We start from the raw sequence: 16,923 nt of genomic DNA on the forward strand, positions 1-16,923 counted from the left end.
CAGCCTGCTGCTCCCCAGCTCCCTTCCCACATGCAGCCCCTCACAGCCCCCAGACCCGGGCAGCCCCAGAGGCCCCTCAGGCTTGTTCCCCAGGGCAGTGGTGGCACAGAGAAAGCTCAAGGAAGGTGAAGCTCCTTGAGGAAGGTGAAGATTTGTCTGGGTGCCTCTCTGCAGGCACAGGGCTGGGTGTGCCGTGGGGCTCGAGTAAGGAGCAGACCGAGACGTAGCTACAGCAGCGCACATTTATGGGGTCGGGCCTGGCGCGTCGTGGGTAACAACGCAGCGACATGCTGGGCACAGCGATGGTGTAAGCTACAGCGGGAAGCTGGGTCCTGCAGGGCTGGCGCTGCCGTGGTCCAGCTCAGTGCCGGAACTGCGGGACCGGGGAGGGGATGCGGATGTCCTGCCCCTTCTCCAGCCGCCGCTCACAGTCGATCAGGTAGTTCACGCCGTCTATCACCAGCTGCACCAGCTCCACCTGCACCGGGGGCACACACACACATCCTCAGCCAGGGGCTGTCCTGGCCCCAGCCAAGCCTCTGCTGAGCCACGCCAGCAAGGGCCCCGGCCACCCTGCTGCAAGAAGGGCACGTGCTGCCTCCTCTAGGAGAGTGGTGCAGCCCGCAGGCCTCATGTGCCAGCCCCAGCACACAGACCCAGAGCAGAGGGCCTGTTGTGCACAGGTGTTCCAAACCGCCTGCTGCAAAATCATCTCTGTCCAGCACCCACCTCTGACTTCCCCAGCCGGTCCAGGTTGGAGATGTCGAAGACATTGCCAGTAGCGGCGGTGTCTACGCCGCCTGTCCCACGCTTCTGTAGCCGGAGGTTCTCCAGGATCTTGGGGAAGCGGTTGTCCTAGTGCCCAGAGAACACGACAGTGATCAGTGCAACCAGCAGCAAGGCAGCCAGGGCACTGCAGCCGACTGCTCCCCGGGGCAGCCCTCCCACACCTTGCACAGCCCCGTCTGTGGGCCCTGCCCTGAGCAGACCCAGCTCAACACGCAGGTCCGGCCCCTTGTACGCTTCACTGCCCTGGTGAGCCAGAACGAGGTCCGGGGCTGCTCCCGTGCAGTCCTGCACCTCCCCACGAGGCTGGGCTCCCGGTGCTGGCAGCTGAGGCTTGCCACAGCCCCAGGCTCGCTCCCCACAAAACCAGCCGTGGTAACTACCTTGCTGAGCAGCGGCAGCTTGATGTGGACGCCTGCTCGCAGCCCGGTGCCCAGGTTGGAGGGGCAGGTAAGGATGTATCCCAGCCTCTCGTTCCACATGAACTCCCAGCCTCGCTCCTGGATTAGTCGCTCCACCTGGATGCGAAAAGCAGTTCAGCCTCCGACTGCATAATGCACTTGGGTGCTGCCCAGCCCTGGGACAGTACAGGACACAAAGCCTGCAATGGCCCTGCGTGCCCCTGTCCACCTGTCTGTGGGTCTGGCACGGCAACGGCCGGTGGGTGCTCACCTCCTTCAGGCCCCGGCAGAACCGCTCAAAGACGCGCTTCATGTTGCCACCCTTCTCCATGGAGATGATGCGTGTGTGGTCCTCCTCATTGATCCAGATCAGGAAGGTCTTCTCGTTGTTGTGCCTAGGGACAGGGCAGCATTTGGCTGTGCTGGCAGCCAGCAGAGCCTCCATGCACACACAGCTGCCTGTGCCAGCCCAGCACTGCCCTGCTTACCCCCCCCTCCCCCGATGCCCATGCTGCCCCCAGATCCAAGCTCCCGCAGCTGAGCACGTTGCCAGAGCACAGCACGGCAGTGAGGCAGACAGCCAGGAGATGCACCCAAAGATGGGCTGGCATTCATCCTCACGTACTGCTGTGGGTGATGAGTGCTGGCTCCTGTGCCTTGGGCATGGGCAAGCGCTGCCGGGGAGGAGCAGCGCGGTGCCAGCCCCTCCTGACCCTGGGGCAGGGACACGGCTCCTGCACTGCGCAGATAGCAGGAGGGGCTGCGAGGTGTGAGGTGCACTCTGGAGCGCTGGGGTTTGGGGGGGCTGGAGCCGTGTGTGACATGGAGGTGTTTTCCCTGAGGCTGCTATAAAAGCGCTGTGCCTGCCAGGGCGGTGTGGGCAAGCGCATGTGCCGGCTGTTGCTCCGCGGGTGCGTGGGATGCTGTGTGGGTGTGCAGAGATGCCGGGAGCGAGCGGCAACAAGCAATTGTAGCGAGATAAGTCTGGGGGCAGGTAGGGTGTGCAGAGAGCAGGAAGGAGCACTGGGGGTTGCCTGGGGAGCAGAAGGCAGTTACAGGTTTTTGGCAGCCCAGAGAATGAGTGGCAATAGGCTGGAAAGAGCGGTCAGAGTTGACAGCAGGGGCCTGAAATGGCCGGCTCCTGGGCTGCACACCACTTAGCAAGATGCTGCAGTTTGTGTGAGGAGCAGACACCCTCTGACCGCTGCACAGCTCAAGGGGCTGAAGCCAGCAAGGGGACCCCAGGTTAGGTGTGAGCAGGGAGGGTCCAGCTGCCCCCACCACGGAGTTGGGGCGATGGCAGCCTGGGGGTGCTGGGATCTGCAGTGCAGGGAGTGAGGGGAGCGTGGGCAGCGTGGCTGGGGCAGCTGGACGGAGCAGCAGCGTCCCCCTGCCTTTCTGCCCTGCTGGCTACTCGGGGCTGGGAAGATCCTCACCAGATCCCTCGGGCGTCGGGCCAGTCCCGGGCCATTCCTGCCGCTGTCAGGAGGGGGGACACCGGCTTGTCGAAGAGGAAGTGATCCTGGAAGGAGGCAGAGAGTCAAAATGCCCCCTGGGGCTGCACAGCTGAAGCTGGGGCACCCCATCTCTCTGGTCCCAGTGTGCCATGCAGGAGATGCACCGCAGCTGTCCCTGGTGGGGTGAGCTCGCTTGCTGTCCCAGCTGCGGTCAGGAGTCCCTGCTTCCTGACCGGGCAGGCAGAGGCTGCTGGTGGTCCTGCCTTCCCCTGAGCATACACAGGGACACGGGGCAGGAGCCGGAGGGGCCCATGAGTTGCTGGGGCCATGTTCAGCCAGCTCCGTCCTCCCCCAGGAGGGCTGAGAAGTGCCCTAAGCAGCCTCTGCACCACTGGGGCAAGGAGCCCCGGTCCCACAGGACCGTGGGGCTGGGGAAGGGGGCCACGGCCACCTGGGGAGGTGATGCCTGGGATGGGGTCCCAGGGCTGGCCGGGCGCTGTGCCAACTCACGTCAATGAGCTGCTGTTGCTCCTTCTCCGTCATCTCGCTGAGGCGGTAGTACCGGCCTGCCAGGTCTCCAGAGAGGCCATTCAGTGCCTCCACGGCCACCTTCTCCACCTCCCGCCGCTCAGCACGGGTACAGGCTGGTGGCAGGCTCAGCCCACGGATGCTGCGCCCCGTCCGGACCCGGGATGAGAGCACATAGCGCTCGTCAAACTGGCCAAACTTAATCTGCAACAGACAGGTGCCGTGGGGTGTTGGTGGGGTGGGGTCTGTGCTGAGCATCGCCCTGTCCACCAAGGCTCAGGAAGGGCACCCTGCTCCCAGCCAGGGCTATGTGGCACTGCCGCCCGTCTCGCCCACCTTGGAGGCATCCAGGTCCGTGACATGCTTCATGGTGCGTGGGTTGTACCCGTTGTGTCGCTCCTGGATCACAGGGTCAAACAGCTCGGCAAACACCTGGAAGGACACGGGACGGCATGCAGCTCTTCAGATCCAGAGTCCCACAGAGCCCCTGCCACCAGCACGGGGGCTGCATGGGGGCTGCACATGGCAGCACAGGGGACCACAGAGGGTGGCTGGGGTCACCTCACATCCTGCAGCACAAATGGCAACCCACAGGGCCGACACTGCCCAGACAAGTAGGGCTCGGGGGCAAGGAGGAGGAGGCTGCAGGGCTTTGGGAACAGCTGCTCTACAGGAGCCCTGTGTCCCCGTGGGGACATGCTCCAGCTGCCTGGGCTGAGTAGGAGGAGGTGAGCGGTAATGCTTCAGGCTGCTGGATCCCAGGGATCGGGTCCAGGCCAGCAAGAGACAGCACACATCGGGCCAGAGCTACACCACATCCCACAGGTACCGTGACTGCCATGGCTGCTGCAGCCACCCTAGAGAGCCTGGAGCACAGCAGGGCTTTGGCCATCACTCACCTCATACGTTTCTTCATCTCCAGCCACCATGCCCACAGTCTTGATGAAGGGGTGGCCAGGATTGTCCACACCTGTCTGGATGCACTGGTCTAAGGTCCAGCCATTGGGGGTTGCTTTGTCACAGAGCCTGGTGTAGATGGCTGGCGTCAGGTTGCTGGCCATGCAGTTGTTGTGTTTCCGCAGGTCGGGGTACTCGGCACTGCAGAGAAAGAGTGCAATGAGCCTTTGGGGCCAGGGGGTCTGCACTGGGTCTGGCTGGGACGGAGTTCACTTTCCCCACAGCAGCCCACATGGTGCCGTGCTCTGCACTTATGGCTAGAACGGCATCGCTATCACACCAACATTTTGGGTACTGCTGGGCAGTGCTGGCACAGCATCAAGGCTGCCTCCAACCCCTTCCAAAGGCCAGGGGGTGGGCAAGAGCTGGGGAGGGGGCGATGCCAGGGCAGCTGACCTAAACCGACCGAAGGGATATTCCTTATTGTCTGACAGTCTGTTCAGTGACAAAAGCTGGAGGGAAACAAGGAGTAAGGGGGGAGGGGGGAGTCTCATTATGAAAGCGTCTGTCTGCCCAAGCAACCACATGTACTGAGGCCCCGCTTCCCAACAAATGTCTGAATGTTGCCCGCTGATGGGAAGTAGAGAATATTTTTTTTCTCCTACTGCTTCTGCGTGACTTTTCCCTTTCATTAAACTGCTCCTTATCTCAACCCACGAGCTTTTTTTCATTGTATTTTCTCCCTGTTTCCCCCTGAGGAGTGGGAGTGAGAGCAGCGTGGCGGTGCTGAGCTGCCCATCCATTGCCAAATTGCCACCGGGTCCCAGCACTGCTGCCCCGCAGAGACCCTCAGGGCAGGCATGCGCAGGGGAGCTCCGGGGGCTGGGAAAGCCACGCTGCCTGCCCAGGAAGGCAGCCGCTGGCATCACACAGCAAGGGCAGAGAACAGCCCAAGCTGACTGCTGATATTGCCACAAGGACAAGAGTCCACCAGCAAACCTGGGCCGGTTGTTAAGGTGCGGCTCCTTATCAGCTGCGTACCAGGGCTCCTGGGCTCTGGGCTGCCACGTCAGCCACAGCCCAGCGCAGGGTCCGGGTGTGGAGCTGCCGGCTGGCCAGGCCATGGGGGCTCTTATTCGCCTTCTCCTGCAGAGGGGCGGCTGCTCCCAGCACCGGGGTCTGCCCAGGGGCACGAGCCCGTCCCGTGCAGCCAGCAGGGCAGCAGGGCACGGGACCCTTGGGGGCCCTGTCCCAGGTCTGCCTGCACTCGGTGCTGTCCCCTGGGCCCTGACCCCACGCAGCTCAGGCACCGTGGGGCAGGAAATCGGCTGACCCCGATCTGCAGCTGGTGGGAACTGCACCAGTCTGGAGCAGTTTATTGTATTAGGGGAATGCTTCCCTCTAATCAGCTTAGCGGGAGGCCGTCTCCTGACCTCATTCCCACTTTAGCTGGGCTTTGTGCTTGTCCTGTGTTCCTGGGGGGTGGTGAGGTGGGGTGTTGGCAGGACAGGACCTCAGCTATGACCGTGCTCTCCTTGGCCAAATCCCTCCTGCTGGGAGGTGCCACTGCCTGCATGAGTGGGACAGGAGGGGTCCCGCAGCCCTGGGGACACCCAGCCCCTCTCCCTCAGGGTGGCACCGGCAGCTTGGGGGCTGCGTGGGAAGAGGGGTGCTAGAGGCAGGCCCAGGTCTGTGGCAGAGGACGGCCACCGTCACTGCCACCCAGCCTTGACACGCCACAGGCACCCAGGTCCAGCACGGGTGCGGGTTTGGCTGCCAGCGACCAGCCCCGTGCTGCAGTGCACAGCACCACCGCTGCCCCCACCCCTGTGTCTGCAGGTCGGGGAATGCACACTGGCCCCGCGCCTACGCCTTGGCTGCTGCTTGTGGCCTCCGGAGGTTGCAGAAAGAAAGGGAGGTTGGGCTCTCGTTGCCGCTCTGTGTGGGGAAGCACTGGCAGTTCCAGCCTGGCCCCGTGCAAGGAGGAGTTTGCACCAGGCAGGAACGGGTCACAGGCCTGTCTGGCTGAAGGCTGCTCCCCCAGCCCACGCACATTTCTCTACCACGTTGAGATGCTTCAGCTCAAAGGATGGCTTGTTGTGTATGGGACTCGTCCTGCCCCAGCCTTCCTTGCTGCTCCTGCCCCTGCCATCGGCTGGCTACGGATCCACGTCTCCCCGGGGAGAGACATCCTCATAAAAAACACTCACTGATCAGAATGGGACACTTGGACACGTCCCTTCCCTACCCCCAGTGCTGCCTGGCATGCCAGGACTGAAGCTCCCTCTGCTTTCCTGGTGTCAGTGGACTACATCCAGAGAGCCAGAAAAGGTTGCTAAGGGGAGCAAGCTTGCTTGCAGAAAACAATGCTGTAGTTTTAAGCTCACTGACTGCTGTGGTCAGTCTGTACCTCCACTGCAGAGTTCAGAGACTAAAACCTAAGAGCCTGCCCCAGGATCTGTGCCTGCTGCAGTGCTGATTTAGTTGCTGGCCCAAACACACCCTTCTCCAGAACAGCCCTGAATCACAGCCAGCAAATTTCGGCAATCTCTTTTCAGCCTTTCCAGAGAACCCCAACTAAGCAGGATGGTGCCAGGATAAGCAGGGCAATGCAGGGGATGAAGGTGTTACATGCTTAGTGCTCTTAGTGCTGTGCTCACAAGCACTTCCAAAAAACCTGGAGCTGAGCTGCACAGGGCACTGCCCTGCCACCCACCTGGGCTGCTGCCTGGGGCTGCGTGGGGAGGACAAGGGGAGCAGGCGCTCTGCTCTCCTGGGTGTCCAGGTTTCCTCTGCCACAAGCAGGAAGGTCTTCCTGGAGTTGCCTTGCCCTTTGGTTCTGCTCCCCAAAAACGGTATTAAAGCAATGCCCCCTTCAGAGCTGGCTTTTCTTTCCCAGTGCCCCGATGCTGAGCTACGAGGTGCATTCCTGTCAGGCTCCCTGGCCACAAAGGCTGGGAGCTCTTCCAGCAGGAGGTGGATGCCTGCCAGTACAGCGCGGCTGGGAGCGGGCACTTCGCTACTGGCCGTGCTGCTGCGAGAGCCAGCTCAGCACTGCGGTCCTGCCACGCCGTTGGGACCGGGCTGCCTGCAGTGAGCGCCCTCTCTGCCCTTGCACGAGGGGTGCTTCACGCAGGAGGCCTGCACAGCGCTCAACGGGCAGCGTTAGCCCACCCGCTGTCCCGGAGCTGCAGCCCGTGCGGCTCCCCGAGACTCTTTGTGGCTGATCCTGCAGCCTCCGGCACCCTTCCTGGCGTCAGCGGCTGCTTTCTGCAGGCGCACCCCGCTGCGGACACCCCGCTGCGGACACCCCGCTGCGGACACCCCGCTGCGGACACCCCTGCTGCGCGGGGCCCCCCCCGGGCGTGGGGCTGTGCGGGGCTGTGCCGGCGAGGCTGCGGCAGGCAGCGCAGCACGCGGCTTGCTCACGGGGGGGGGCAGGGGCTGGGATTCTCCTCCTGACTGCTCAAACGCGGCTGCTGCGGGACCCTGCTGGCGGCGGGCACCTCCACGCCGAGGTGTCAGAAAGCTGTCGGGGGTGTCCGTGCCCCCGGAGTGCGCTCATTTGTGCCTCTGACAACCCTTTGACCATTGTGCGATGCTCAGCCCTCTGAAGGCTGTTGCCAGCGCCTCTCATTGTTTGACTTAAAACCCGGAGGGGCCAAGTCCGCAGGTGGGGTGACTTGCCCTGCAGAGCAGGGTGCTGTGGCTCACCCTGGGGCTCTGTCCAGGCTCTTTCCAAGTGTCAGCATCATCACAAAAGCCAAATGCACCCTCCCGGGAAGCTCCTCTCAGTGCTTCCCTGACAGATCCCCCGCCCTGGATTTCATCGCTTCCCCCAGACTCATCTCAGCCTCTGTTTCCCACGGATGGTGCCTGTCTCTTCCCCCCAGCCCCGTCTTTGTTTTCAGCACTAACTCTGACCTGCTGTTTTCCCCCAGCCCGCTGGTGCTGCCACAGCCACATCTTCACAGCACTGCCAGCTTGTCCACCCCCCCTGCCCAGCAGGTGTTTTAAGCGTGCAAGGGAACACTTCTGTGTTCAGGTTCAGCGGGGTACAGGCCAGCTGCCTGCAGATGCCAGCACACCTCTGTGGGGCCAGAACACAAGCAGAGTGCCTGCCTCTCCCACACCAGGTGGGTCTCTCAGATCCCGGTGGATTTTCCTCCCCATCCTCACTCAGTAAAGACGTTCAGTCATTCAGAAAGCTTGAAAGCACAATCCTCTCAGGAGATGAATAACCAGTAACATCCAATCTTCATCAATCCCTGAACTCGTTCCATTTCCATCCTGTTTCCATGGCTCGACCCAGCACGTCTGAGCACCAGAGCTGGCTCTCAGCACAGCTTTCTGCACGAGCAGAGCTCTCAGCCTGCAATGCAGAGCAGCACCACTCGCTGACAACAACACGGTGTTTGGTGCAGGCATCACAGCAGCCGCATGTGTTTGGAGCAGCGACACGCCGCCTCCTTCCCCGCTCTGCTCCTTCACTGCACGCAGTCCCTGCTGGCATCAGGGTGGGGGGGACACCTCTTCTCGCTTTTCCAACCTGCATCTGACCTGTGCCAGGCTGCCAGCACAAGGGGAAGGGCCTGCTGGCAGCCACGGCATCCCTCTCCCCTGCCCTGCCCTGCCCAAGAGAGGCACAGGCAGCTCTGCCCTCTGCCCCCTGTCTTGTGCTTTTGTCCCCACACTCCTCGGGGCCAGGCAACGTGGGGGCCAAGAGGGAGCTGCCACCCCGCTCCTGGCCTTGAGACCTCCTCTTCCTCATTGCTAAAGCAAGCGGTGGTGAGCGGAGCAGTAGGTAATGCCTCTGCATGGCCAGGGCTGGTGGCAGCCACGTGCCTGGTCCCCCTTGGTAGAGAGCAGTTTGAAGGGGGGGGGGGGAGGACACGGAAACTTCTGTGCTGGAGCTTGAACCTTAGCACTGCTCCGCAGCTCTGACACTTATCTGGCTTAAAGGATCAAGCACAGGTTGTGCAAATAGGGCCAGCAGCTCCTGCACACAGAGCCAGCATTACCCCCAAAGCACCCCTTAGCCAGACCGGGCTGCACGCACCCGCCTGGCCCAGCTCAGCCCTGCGCCCACCTTCCAGGCACGTGCCTGGTCCCAGTCACACATCTCAGGGCTCATCTTCACCCCCCATCTGCCAGCACAGCTCTGCCTGGGAGGACAGGATGAACTGCTCAGCCTTAGTGGGACCCGTGGGCCCTTCCAATTCTCCCTTTAGAATCTGCCATGAGATGGGACAGGGAGGACTGTCAGGCAACCTTTTTTTTAACGCCCTGGAGAAGTCCTTGTCCCAACGCCAGGCACCGGTACAGCCCAGTGGTGAAAGGCTAGGAGCCACAGCCAGCCCCGGGGCAGCCAGGAAGCCTCTGCTCCAGCACAGGCCCTCACAGACAGAGCTCCAGGGTATTTTGCCAGGATGAGAGAAAATGCAGCCTTCCTTTTGCTCCGTCCTGTTCCCACCAGGGTATTGGCAAGCTTCCCCTGGCTCCTGCGACAACCGGGCCAAGCTCGGGGCATTTCTTTGCTTGACATCTCCGCGACGCTGTCCCCGCGGGACGGACTCACCGCCCTCGCCGGTCGCAGCTCTGCCCCGGCCCCCGGCCCCCTCCGCTGCCCAGCCCCGTCCAGCTCCGCCCGCCCCCGGGCCCGCCGCGGCAGCGGCCGCTCCCGGTTCCCGACCCGGCCGTGCGAGGCGGTGGTGCCGGTGCCGGCCCGGGGAGGCCGGGCTCGAAGCGGAGGCTCCAGCGCCGCGGCCCGCGCCCCTCCCGCCCCCCGCGCCCGGCGGCCCCGGTGCCCTTGGGCTCGGGGACGGGCGCCCGCGGCGGAGCCGCTCCTTCCCGCCGGAGGCGGCCAACACGGGCGAGCCCCCCGCCGCCGCCGCCGCCGCCGCGCCGCCCGCTCCCCCGCGCCGCCGCCCGGCTCCCCGGGCTCGGTTCCCCGCGGCCCCGGTCATTCCCGGCTGGGGACGGGGAGGGGGGCTCGGCCCCGCGCCCTTTCCCGGTGCCGTGGCCGCGGGGACCGGCCCCCGCCCGCCGCCCGCCGCCGGCCCCCCCACACGTGCGCCCCCGCCGCCCGCGCCCGGTACCTGGGCGGGTAGCGCCGCCGCTGCCGGTCGCCCGCTCTGACCGTGTCCCGGGCGAGCAGGAAGCCGGCGGCGAGGGAGCCGGCGCCCACCATGGCCAGGAGGCCGGCGGAGCGGCGGGCGGAGAGCGCGCGGGCGAAGGTGCTGGCCATCGCGGAGCGGCGGCGCGGCGGAGCGAGCGCGGCGGGGGCCGGGCGGAGAACGTGATGGGAATGGGAACGGCGGCGGCGGCGGCGGCGGGAGGGTGCGCGGGGGGCGGGGAGCCGGCGGCACGGGGGGGGCCGCGACGGCACCGCCACCTGCTCGGGACGCCCCGCCCCGCCCCGGGGCCGCCGCCGCCGCCTTCAGCACCAAGCGCCGGACAGCGCCGGCGGGGCCGCGAGCCCGACCCGCCCTGGCCCCGGGCCCGGGCCCCGGGCCCCGGTCTCCGGGCCCCGAGCCCCGAGCCCTGGGCTCGGGCCCCTCGCTCCGGACCCCTCGGCCCGGACCCCTCGCCCCGCACCCTCCGCCGCAGGCGGGCACGGCGCAGCGCGGCGAAGCCCGAACTGAGAGGGTGCGGCCGGGGCAAAGTCCGCGCACCTGCAGCCGGCGGCGGCGGGGTGCGGATGCCGGGACGCGGCGCCCCGACGGCCCGGTGTCGGGACGGGATGCGTGCCGGGGCGGGCGGGAGGGCCGGCCGTGAGGGGAGGGGGGACTGGCACCGTGGCGCCCCGCGCCGCTGCCCGAGGCCGGGCATCCCCCTCCGCTGCCCTCGCACGTCGGGTGCGGCCGGGCCGGGGCAGCCGCGGGGCTTGGAGTGCGCGCCTCGGGCCGCCCCGCGCTCCGCCGCCGCGGACCCCGCGGGCCGGCAGCCCTGCGGGCCGTGCCCATGCCGCGCCGCCCGCCCGCTCCGGGCCCGCCCCGCCTCGCGGCGCGGGGCTCGCGGGCCCGGCCCGGCCCGGCGGGTCGCGGTTGCCGCGGTAACGCGAGGCTCGCGCAGCGCCGCCCGTCGCCGCCAGGGGCCGCTGCGCCGCGGCCGGCCGGCCCCGCCCCCCCCCGCGCCGATTGGCCACCGCCGGCCGTCAGCAGCTCGCGATTGGCCGCCGGCCGCGCCGGCCGCGCAGGGTGCGCTCGGAGGCCGCAGGTGAGCGGGGGGAAATGGCGGCACCCGGCGGGGCGCCCCCTGCCGCCGCCCCCCTCCCCTCCCCTCCCGTCCCCTCCCGCCGGGCGGCCCCGCTGCGGGCTGCGCGGCCGGGACGGGACGGGGCGGGGCGCGGTGCGGTGCGGTGGGGGCGCCGCTGCCGGGCGCATGGGGGTAGCGGCGGGGGGCGGCGGGTAGGCGGGTGGGCAGCCGGGCAGCCGGGTGGGTGTCGCGGCCGCCGCTCGGCGCGGGCTCGGCCGCCGTCCCGGCTCCCCGCGGCCCCCCCTCGGCGGCCGAGCGCGGCGCGGCCCTGCGGGGGGGAACGGGCGGAGCGGGCCGGGCCTCGCCCCCCGTGCCCCGGCGGGCCGGGCGCTGGCTCCGAGCGTCCCTCCGGTGGCGCGGGCCCTGCGGCGGGGCCGTCGGTGCGCGGTCGCGGCGGGGCTCCGCAGCCCGGCCTCGTGGCCAGGCTCTGCCCCCGCGCGCCAGGCCCCGGCCGCGCCGTTCCCCCGCCGTGCTGCGGGGCGGCCCCGGCCCCGCCTGGGCCTGCGGGGGAAGCGGCGGCCTCGCGCCCGGGGCGAGGACGGGGTAAGGCGGGTGGGGAGAAAGGAGCGGTACGTGGTAACGTGTCCGCAGGCGGTACGCGAATACACCAAGGCTAACGAACACAACAAGCGGCGTTGTAAAAGTTCAAACATCTTTATCTTGTTCATAATCTTCTTTACAAAAAAAACGAAATACTATTTTATGTGTAAAATTGCTAATAAATCTAATAAACAGTTACAGGCTCAGAAATTCTGATGCTGTAAAGCTTCACACTTAACAATCTCATAAATCTTGTAAAAAAAAAAAAAAAAAAAAAAAAAGCACATAAAACAATTTCGTAAGCCGAGAGTGGATCTTACTCCTGCATTTGCTATGTGAACAATGCAACAGCTGCTCAAATGTAGGGGAGATGAGCCAACAGGTTTTTGCTAAGCTCGAAAGCAGAGGTATTGAGAAGGAGCTCCCAGTCAGGAAACGTGTTTTAACCATTGCTGCACTCTCTGGGCTTGAAGCTGTTGATAGATTTGCAGTTACTGACAGTGCTGCTCAAACAGGCAGAACAGTATGTTTAGAAGCATGACTTCAGCTGCCTGATTTTGAAGACATTGAACTTCTTTGTTAATAAAACATGGAAATTTTTCTTTAATACACCAAGTACAAATAGCTTTTAATTATTAACTCTGAAATAGGTATGTGGTTTCCTTTTTCTGAAGCAATTAAGAGTTTGTGGCTTGATTTTTGATAAGAGTATGGCTTTCACCTTTTGTATGTAAGTGTGTAATTAACCTTAATACAAATAGACCTTGTGACAATGGAAATGACCCCTTTGGCAAAATTACTTCACTGATCATACATTCAGGGTGAAGGCATAAGCTTTTTTTTTTATTTTTTTAAAGTGTCAGCTATGTGCATTCTTAAAGGTTGTCATATGTCAGGTACTTGACCTTGCTTAAGTCAGGTGGGGGTTCTGTAAACTCAGTTATCCTCACAGCCTGGTTGCGTGCAGTGGTATCATGCACTGCTTTGATCTCCGCTCTGCTGCTTCCCCCAGGCTCCCTGGGGTGCAGAAGCCTCTCCCAGCCACCTGTGGCTGCTGCCACCAGTGATGTGACTGGTCTTCATTGGTCACTGTGTGCCAAAACCACGGCAGTCCTTGTCCTTTGGCTCTCTGCTGTAGAGACTGTGCTGTCAAGTGCTGCTTCTGCAACTATAACAGGTTTTGTTTTAAAAACAGACGAACAAAAACCAAACTAATCAATCAAAAAGAACACCCCTCCCACATAGTTTTCCGTTGTTAATGCCATGCTGGGTGTGAAGTTAATGCAAGATATGATCATCCTTTCTGCACTTAAATTTCTGGTACTTCAGAAGTTGGGCACAAAGAATAAATCTCTATGCTGTGAACGTCCTTATCAGAACACCACCAGATTCATCTGCTGGGGAACCTGGAAACAACTTACATCTCGTTTCTTATCACTAACTCAAGGTAGTCCAGAGAGCTGAATTAGTCCCAGAACACTGAGAGGCAAAGTTTAAATCTCAGTTCCGGGTTGTGTGTCAGCAGTTTCTGCTTGCCGTTAGGTGATTACATTAACCTTTGGTATGACTGTAGCAGATCGTAGCTGTCCTTGGAGGAGAGTGCAAGGATGTCTTTAGCTGGAGTGGCTGGTACGTACTTCCTCATGTATTTGTGATGGGATGAGCATGAATATTTCAAAATAAGAACCATGCTTAACTTGCGTGTGTGTGCCATTGTCGTGTCAAGGCTTTTGATTCTCTTGGATGGTACAGCCAGCAGCATTAACGCTTAATTTTCTTGCTGTGATTTGTGGAAGGTGAGAGACCAGTAGTACCCTTAGCAAGTGGGAGCTGGTCTGAATGTACGGGCTGTAGGAGCAGTTAGCCCGGGGAGCAGTGAGAGTGATGTAGAACCACCAGACACCTGTGTGAGAAGCAGACATCCCGTACTGCCAGGATCTCTCACAGCGCTAGGTTTGAAGAAAAAAAGCGGCAGGGAGGATGTCGGCTGAGCACCGTACAGGAACCTTGCTAGTACTGTTTCTGTAACAGGCGTTGCTCTCCTCCTGTCCTATAAACTCTTTGATATCCCAGCTCTAGAGCTGATTCAGGCATGGTGGCAAATCCTCATGTAATCAGTCTGTTACATGAGAATGGTACTTCGCTTGCCTGTTTAACAGCAGCAATCTGTCCAAATTTTGCGTACCTTAGTTATGCTGTTTCATCAAGTGACTGTAGCCTTGGTTGGTAGAAAGCCAGTCAGAGAAGGGATATGCTTTAAACAGAAACTTGGAAAAGGTTTTGCTTATACCATGTTCCTGTCCTCTCACCAGAAACAACCTGAGATAACGAGGTTTATCCCATTAACACCAAGGGGATGGTGGATGTATCAGTGGCCTTTGGCCTCATTGAGGCTCAGGGTTTTCACTTATTTTTAGTATGGCATGTCATAGCCTCCAGAAATAGTTGCAGAGCAAAGTAGAAGTTTTTTTTTTTTTTTTTTTTACTATTTTTTTTTCTCTGGGACAGAAGCAGGAATGTAGAGAACCTGTTGCTTTCTTAGTTCTTAGGCCAAAGGTTTTCCTGCTGCTTGGTCTATTTTTCCTCCAGGAGGGAGGGGAGAGTATGCGATTGGTGCAAACGGTCCTCCTCCCCTTCTTGCATGGCTTACTTCAGTAAGTCATCGGCCACCACGCTGATAGTGAACTTGCTAAGGTCTTACTCCACTCTGGCATGCTGAGGCAGCAGGGCCAAGGAACAGAAACGGTTCCTGAGTATGTTGGGAATCCTCCTCTTGTCCTTGTGTGGAAGTAGCAGGATTACACGGCACACACGGTAGAAATGCCTGTGTGGCCCGGTCTGCCTGTACCGTTGCTACTGCCAGCAGAGAGCATGAGGTGGGTTAAAGCTTTAACTCTCGCTGATCTGGATGCTCGTGTGTTGGGTGTGCCCCGTGCCTCACGCAGCACATAGGAGCAGGCGGCACTGGCCTTTGTGCACCGGTGTGAGTTGGGCTTGCTGTGTCTTCTGCTGGCCTGGGCTCCCCTGGCAGACCTGGTGCACGAATTGACAGTCTTGCTGTCAGGCCTGCGCCTCGTGGCGTGGCTTTGGGCACTTGTCTGGCACGCTTCTGCTCCAGTGCTTTCTGTGAGTGCCCAGCTCTTACCTCTCCTGTCCTTTCTGGGAGTCTGCAGCCTTTCTGCATGGAGGCACACCGTAGTTTTATCCATGTTTCCCCGGGGATTTCAGAGGCAGCTGCATTGCCCTCTGTATGTTTGTTTCTTTTGGCTGTTCCCACCCTGCTCGAGTGGATGAAGTCAGTCTCCCTCCTTTGTTCTCGGTGAGGGGATTTGCACCTACCATGAAACTGTGCTGGCAGCAGGCAGGTGGCGTTTGGGTGCATCTCCTCTGTTTTGTGAGGAGCTGTCAGGGAGGACTGGGAATCCGGTTGTACGTGGCGGTACGTTCTCCCGTGATATGCTGGCTCTGAGGCCAGGCGTGCCTCAGAAGAGGAAGTGCAGTGACTGTCAGCCTGGGAGAGGGTGCAGATCACGTGAGAGTACAAGAAGCAGCGGTGGAGCGTGCGTTTGTAGGAAATATTAGCATGAGGTGTTTACAAAGTCATCTTCTTGAGGTTGCACTTCCTGTACTGGTTTTGGCTGGGATAGAGGGAGGAAAGCTTTTCGCCATGGGGAAACCAAAGTAAAGGGCAACCACTTGACATTTGTGTGCACAGCTATGGACAGAGCTGAACAGTTGTGTCCTTGCTCTGTACAGGTCATGCATACTGTACATTCAACAAGTTGCTTGTGTGGCTCACAGTGCTGCTCCTGTAGGCGATTGTGCAAGATGTGCTCATTTCCTAGTGTTTATAAAGAACGGCTTGTATCTGGATAACCAGACTCCATGGTCAAACAGTAAATCAGAGCCAAGCTTGCAAAACGTAAAAAGTCCTGACCTGCAAGCTGCTGCTTCTTTTGTGTCCTCTTTACCTGCCAGAGTTGTCAGTCCTTCCTTTTCCCTTCTTCCCTGCAAACTCATATGTCTTTCAAACTGTTCTCTCTGTTACTTTAGGTCTTCTTGAGCTAGAAGGATGAAAATTGGCAATTGGAAAGTCACCGTCACTCTCCTAAGCTTCCTCCTAACTTCTGAGTCCCAGTTTGGGTGTACAAGGCTGCGAGCAAGTCCCATTCCATGATTTAAACAGAGGCTTGGAGCATGCATCATTGTAAGGTTTAAATTATTTCAGCGCTAGCAGCAACACTGTCCCTTTCCCAGCTGGTGCAAAAGGGCTCATTGCACAATGGAGCTACCTATCTAAAATGGTTCTGGGTCCTGGATCCCCTCCCACCCTGAGGGTCTCTTCCCGCATACCTCTGCCTAGAGGCTCTCTTCATCTCACCTGCTCCCCCTGTTTGTCCTGGGCAGCGTGTCCCCGGACATGTTCACTCTAGCTCAGTCCCTGCCCTGCCCACCCTCACCTGCTCCCAGTGGCATCAGCCCTGGCTCAGGCCCTTCTTTACCACTTTTTGCGCACTGTGATTCCAGAGCGGGATGGTCGGCCACCGAAGCTGCCATGTCGTCCCTGACGACCTCCAGTGAGGGAGAGAGCTCCACTCCCAGGTTTGTTGTCGGTTCCAGGGATGATGAGACAGACTTTCTGGAATCAAACATGAAGATGGATGAAACCGATTTCTTTGAAGATGATGAAGAGGAGGAGTCGGTAAGGAGGTCCTGGCATTCTGGGTTGGAGCATCTGTGCAGAATTCCTGGGTTTCAGCCAGGTTTTGCATGGTTCCTGCTGAGGCCACAGACAGTCAGGACTGTGGGGAACATGGCATCAGGCTGTGTGGCACAGCCATGTGGAAGATGCATTGCACTGACATGCTGCCAGACTCGGTGCCTTGCGCTGCAGTAAATTATGGCCTTTCCACTTGCAGGTCTTTTCCAGTTGCAACAGCAGATTTCTTTATCCTAGCAACTTAACCCTGATACTGCTGTAAACCTTTTGCTTTACCAGGGAACTTCTTGAGGAAAACTGAAGGAACTGTGAATAAGGGCAGAGAGGTGTCTGCAGG

The 16,923-nt window shown here is 60.9% G+C and overlaps 2 protein-coding genes across 12 annotated transcripts in view; one reads left to right on the top strand and one right to left on the bottom strand.

Annotated features, from left to right (window-relative positions):
* Positions 1–228: 228 nt before the first annotated feature.
* CKMT1A (creatine kinase, mitochondrial 1A) lies at positions 229–10,404 on the bottom strand. Its single transcript, XM_038185026.2, has 9 exons — positions 10,168–10,404; positions 4,072–4,270; positions 3,509–3,604; positions 3,155–3,376; positions 2,624–2,709; positions 1,459–1,582; positions 1,170–1,304; positions 730–855; positions 229–478 (listed from the first exon to the last, which is right to left on the bottom strand). The coding sequence occupies exons 1-9, from the start codon at positions 10,314–10,316 to the stop codon at positions 362–364; spliced, it is 1,254 nt and encodes a 417-aa protein (XP_038040954.1). The 5' UTR covers positions 10,317–10,404; the 3' UTR covers positions 229–361.
* Positions 10,405–11,187: 783 nt separating this feature from the next.
* The window catches only part of PPIP5K1 (diphosphoinositol pentakisphosphate kinase 1), a 51,222-nt gene continuing 45,486 nt past the window's right edge, over positions 11,188–16,923 (top strand). For all 11 annotated transcript variants that reach the window (XM_072043576.1, XM_072043577.1, XM_072043578.1 and 8 more), the window contains exons 1-3: positions 11,188–11,287; positions 15,920–16,073; positions 16,394–16,568. In XM_072043576.1, coding sequence (XP_071899677.1) covers positions 16,422–16,568 — 147 coding nt within the window. In that variant the 5' untranslated portion in view covers positions 11,188–11,287; positions 15,920–16,073; positions 16,394–16,421. The remainder of the gene's footprint in view (positions 11,288–15,919; positions 16,074–16,393; positions 16,569–16,923) is intronic.

The sequence above is a fragment of the Anas platyrhynchos genome, chromosome 11, assembly GCF_047663525.1.
Source record: "Anas platyrhynchos isolate ZD024472 breed Pekin duck chromosome 11, IASCAAS_PekinDuck_T2T, whole genome shotgun sequence".
In the NCBI taxonomy this organism is placed as follows: Eukaryota; Metazoa; Chordata; class Aves; order Anseriformes; family Anatidae; genus Anas; species Anas platyrhynchos.

What these genes read in the sequence shown, in the direction of transcription:
- CKMT1A (XM_038185026.2), bottom strand. Translation starts at nt 10,316, where the DNA reads ATGGCCAGCACCTTCGCCCGCGCGCTCTCCGCCCGCCGCTCCGCCGGC. An exon ending in AGCAACAGCAGCTCATTGAC is followed by an intron (nt 2,710 to 3,154) that starts GTGAGTTGGCAC and finishes GCCTCCTTCCAG; the next exon opens with GATCACTTCCTCTTCGACAA. An exon ending in TCTGCCGGGGCCTGAAGGAG is followed by an intron (nt 1,305 to 1,458) that starts GTGAGCACCCAC and finishes TTTCGCATCCAG; the next exon opens with GTGGAGCGACTAATCCAGGA.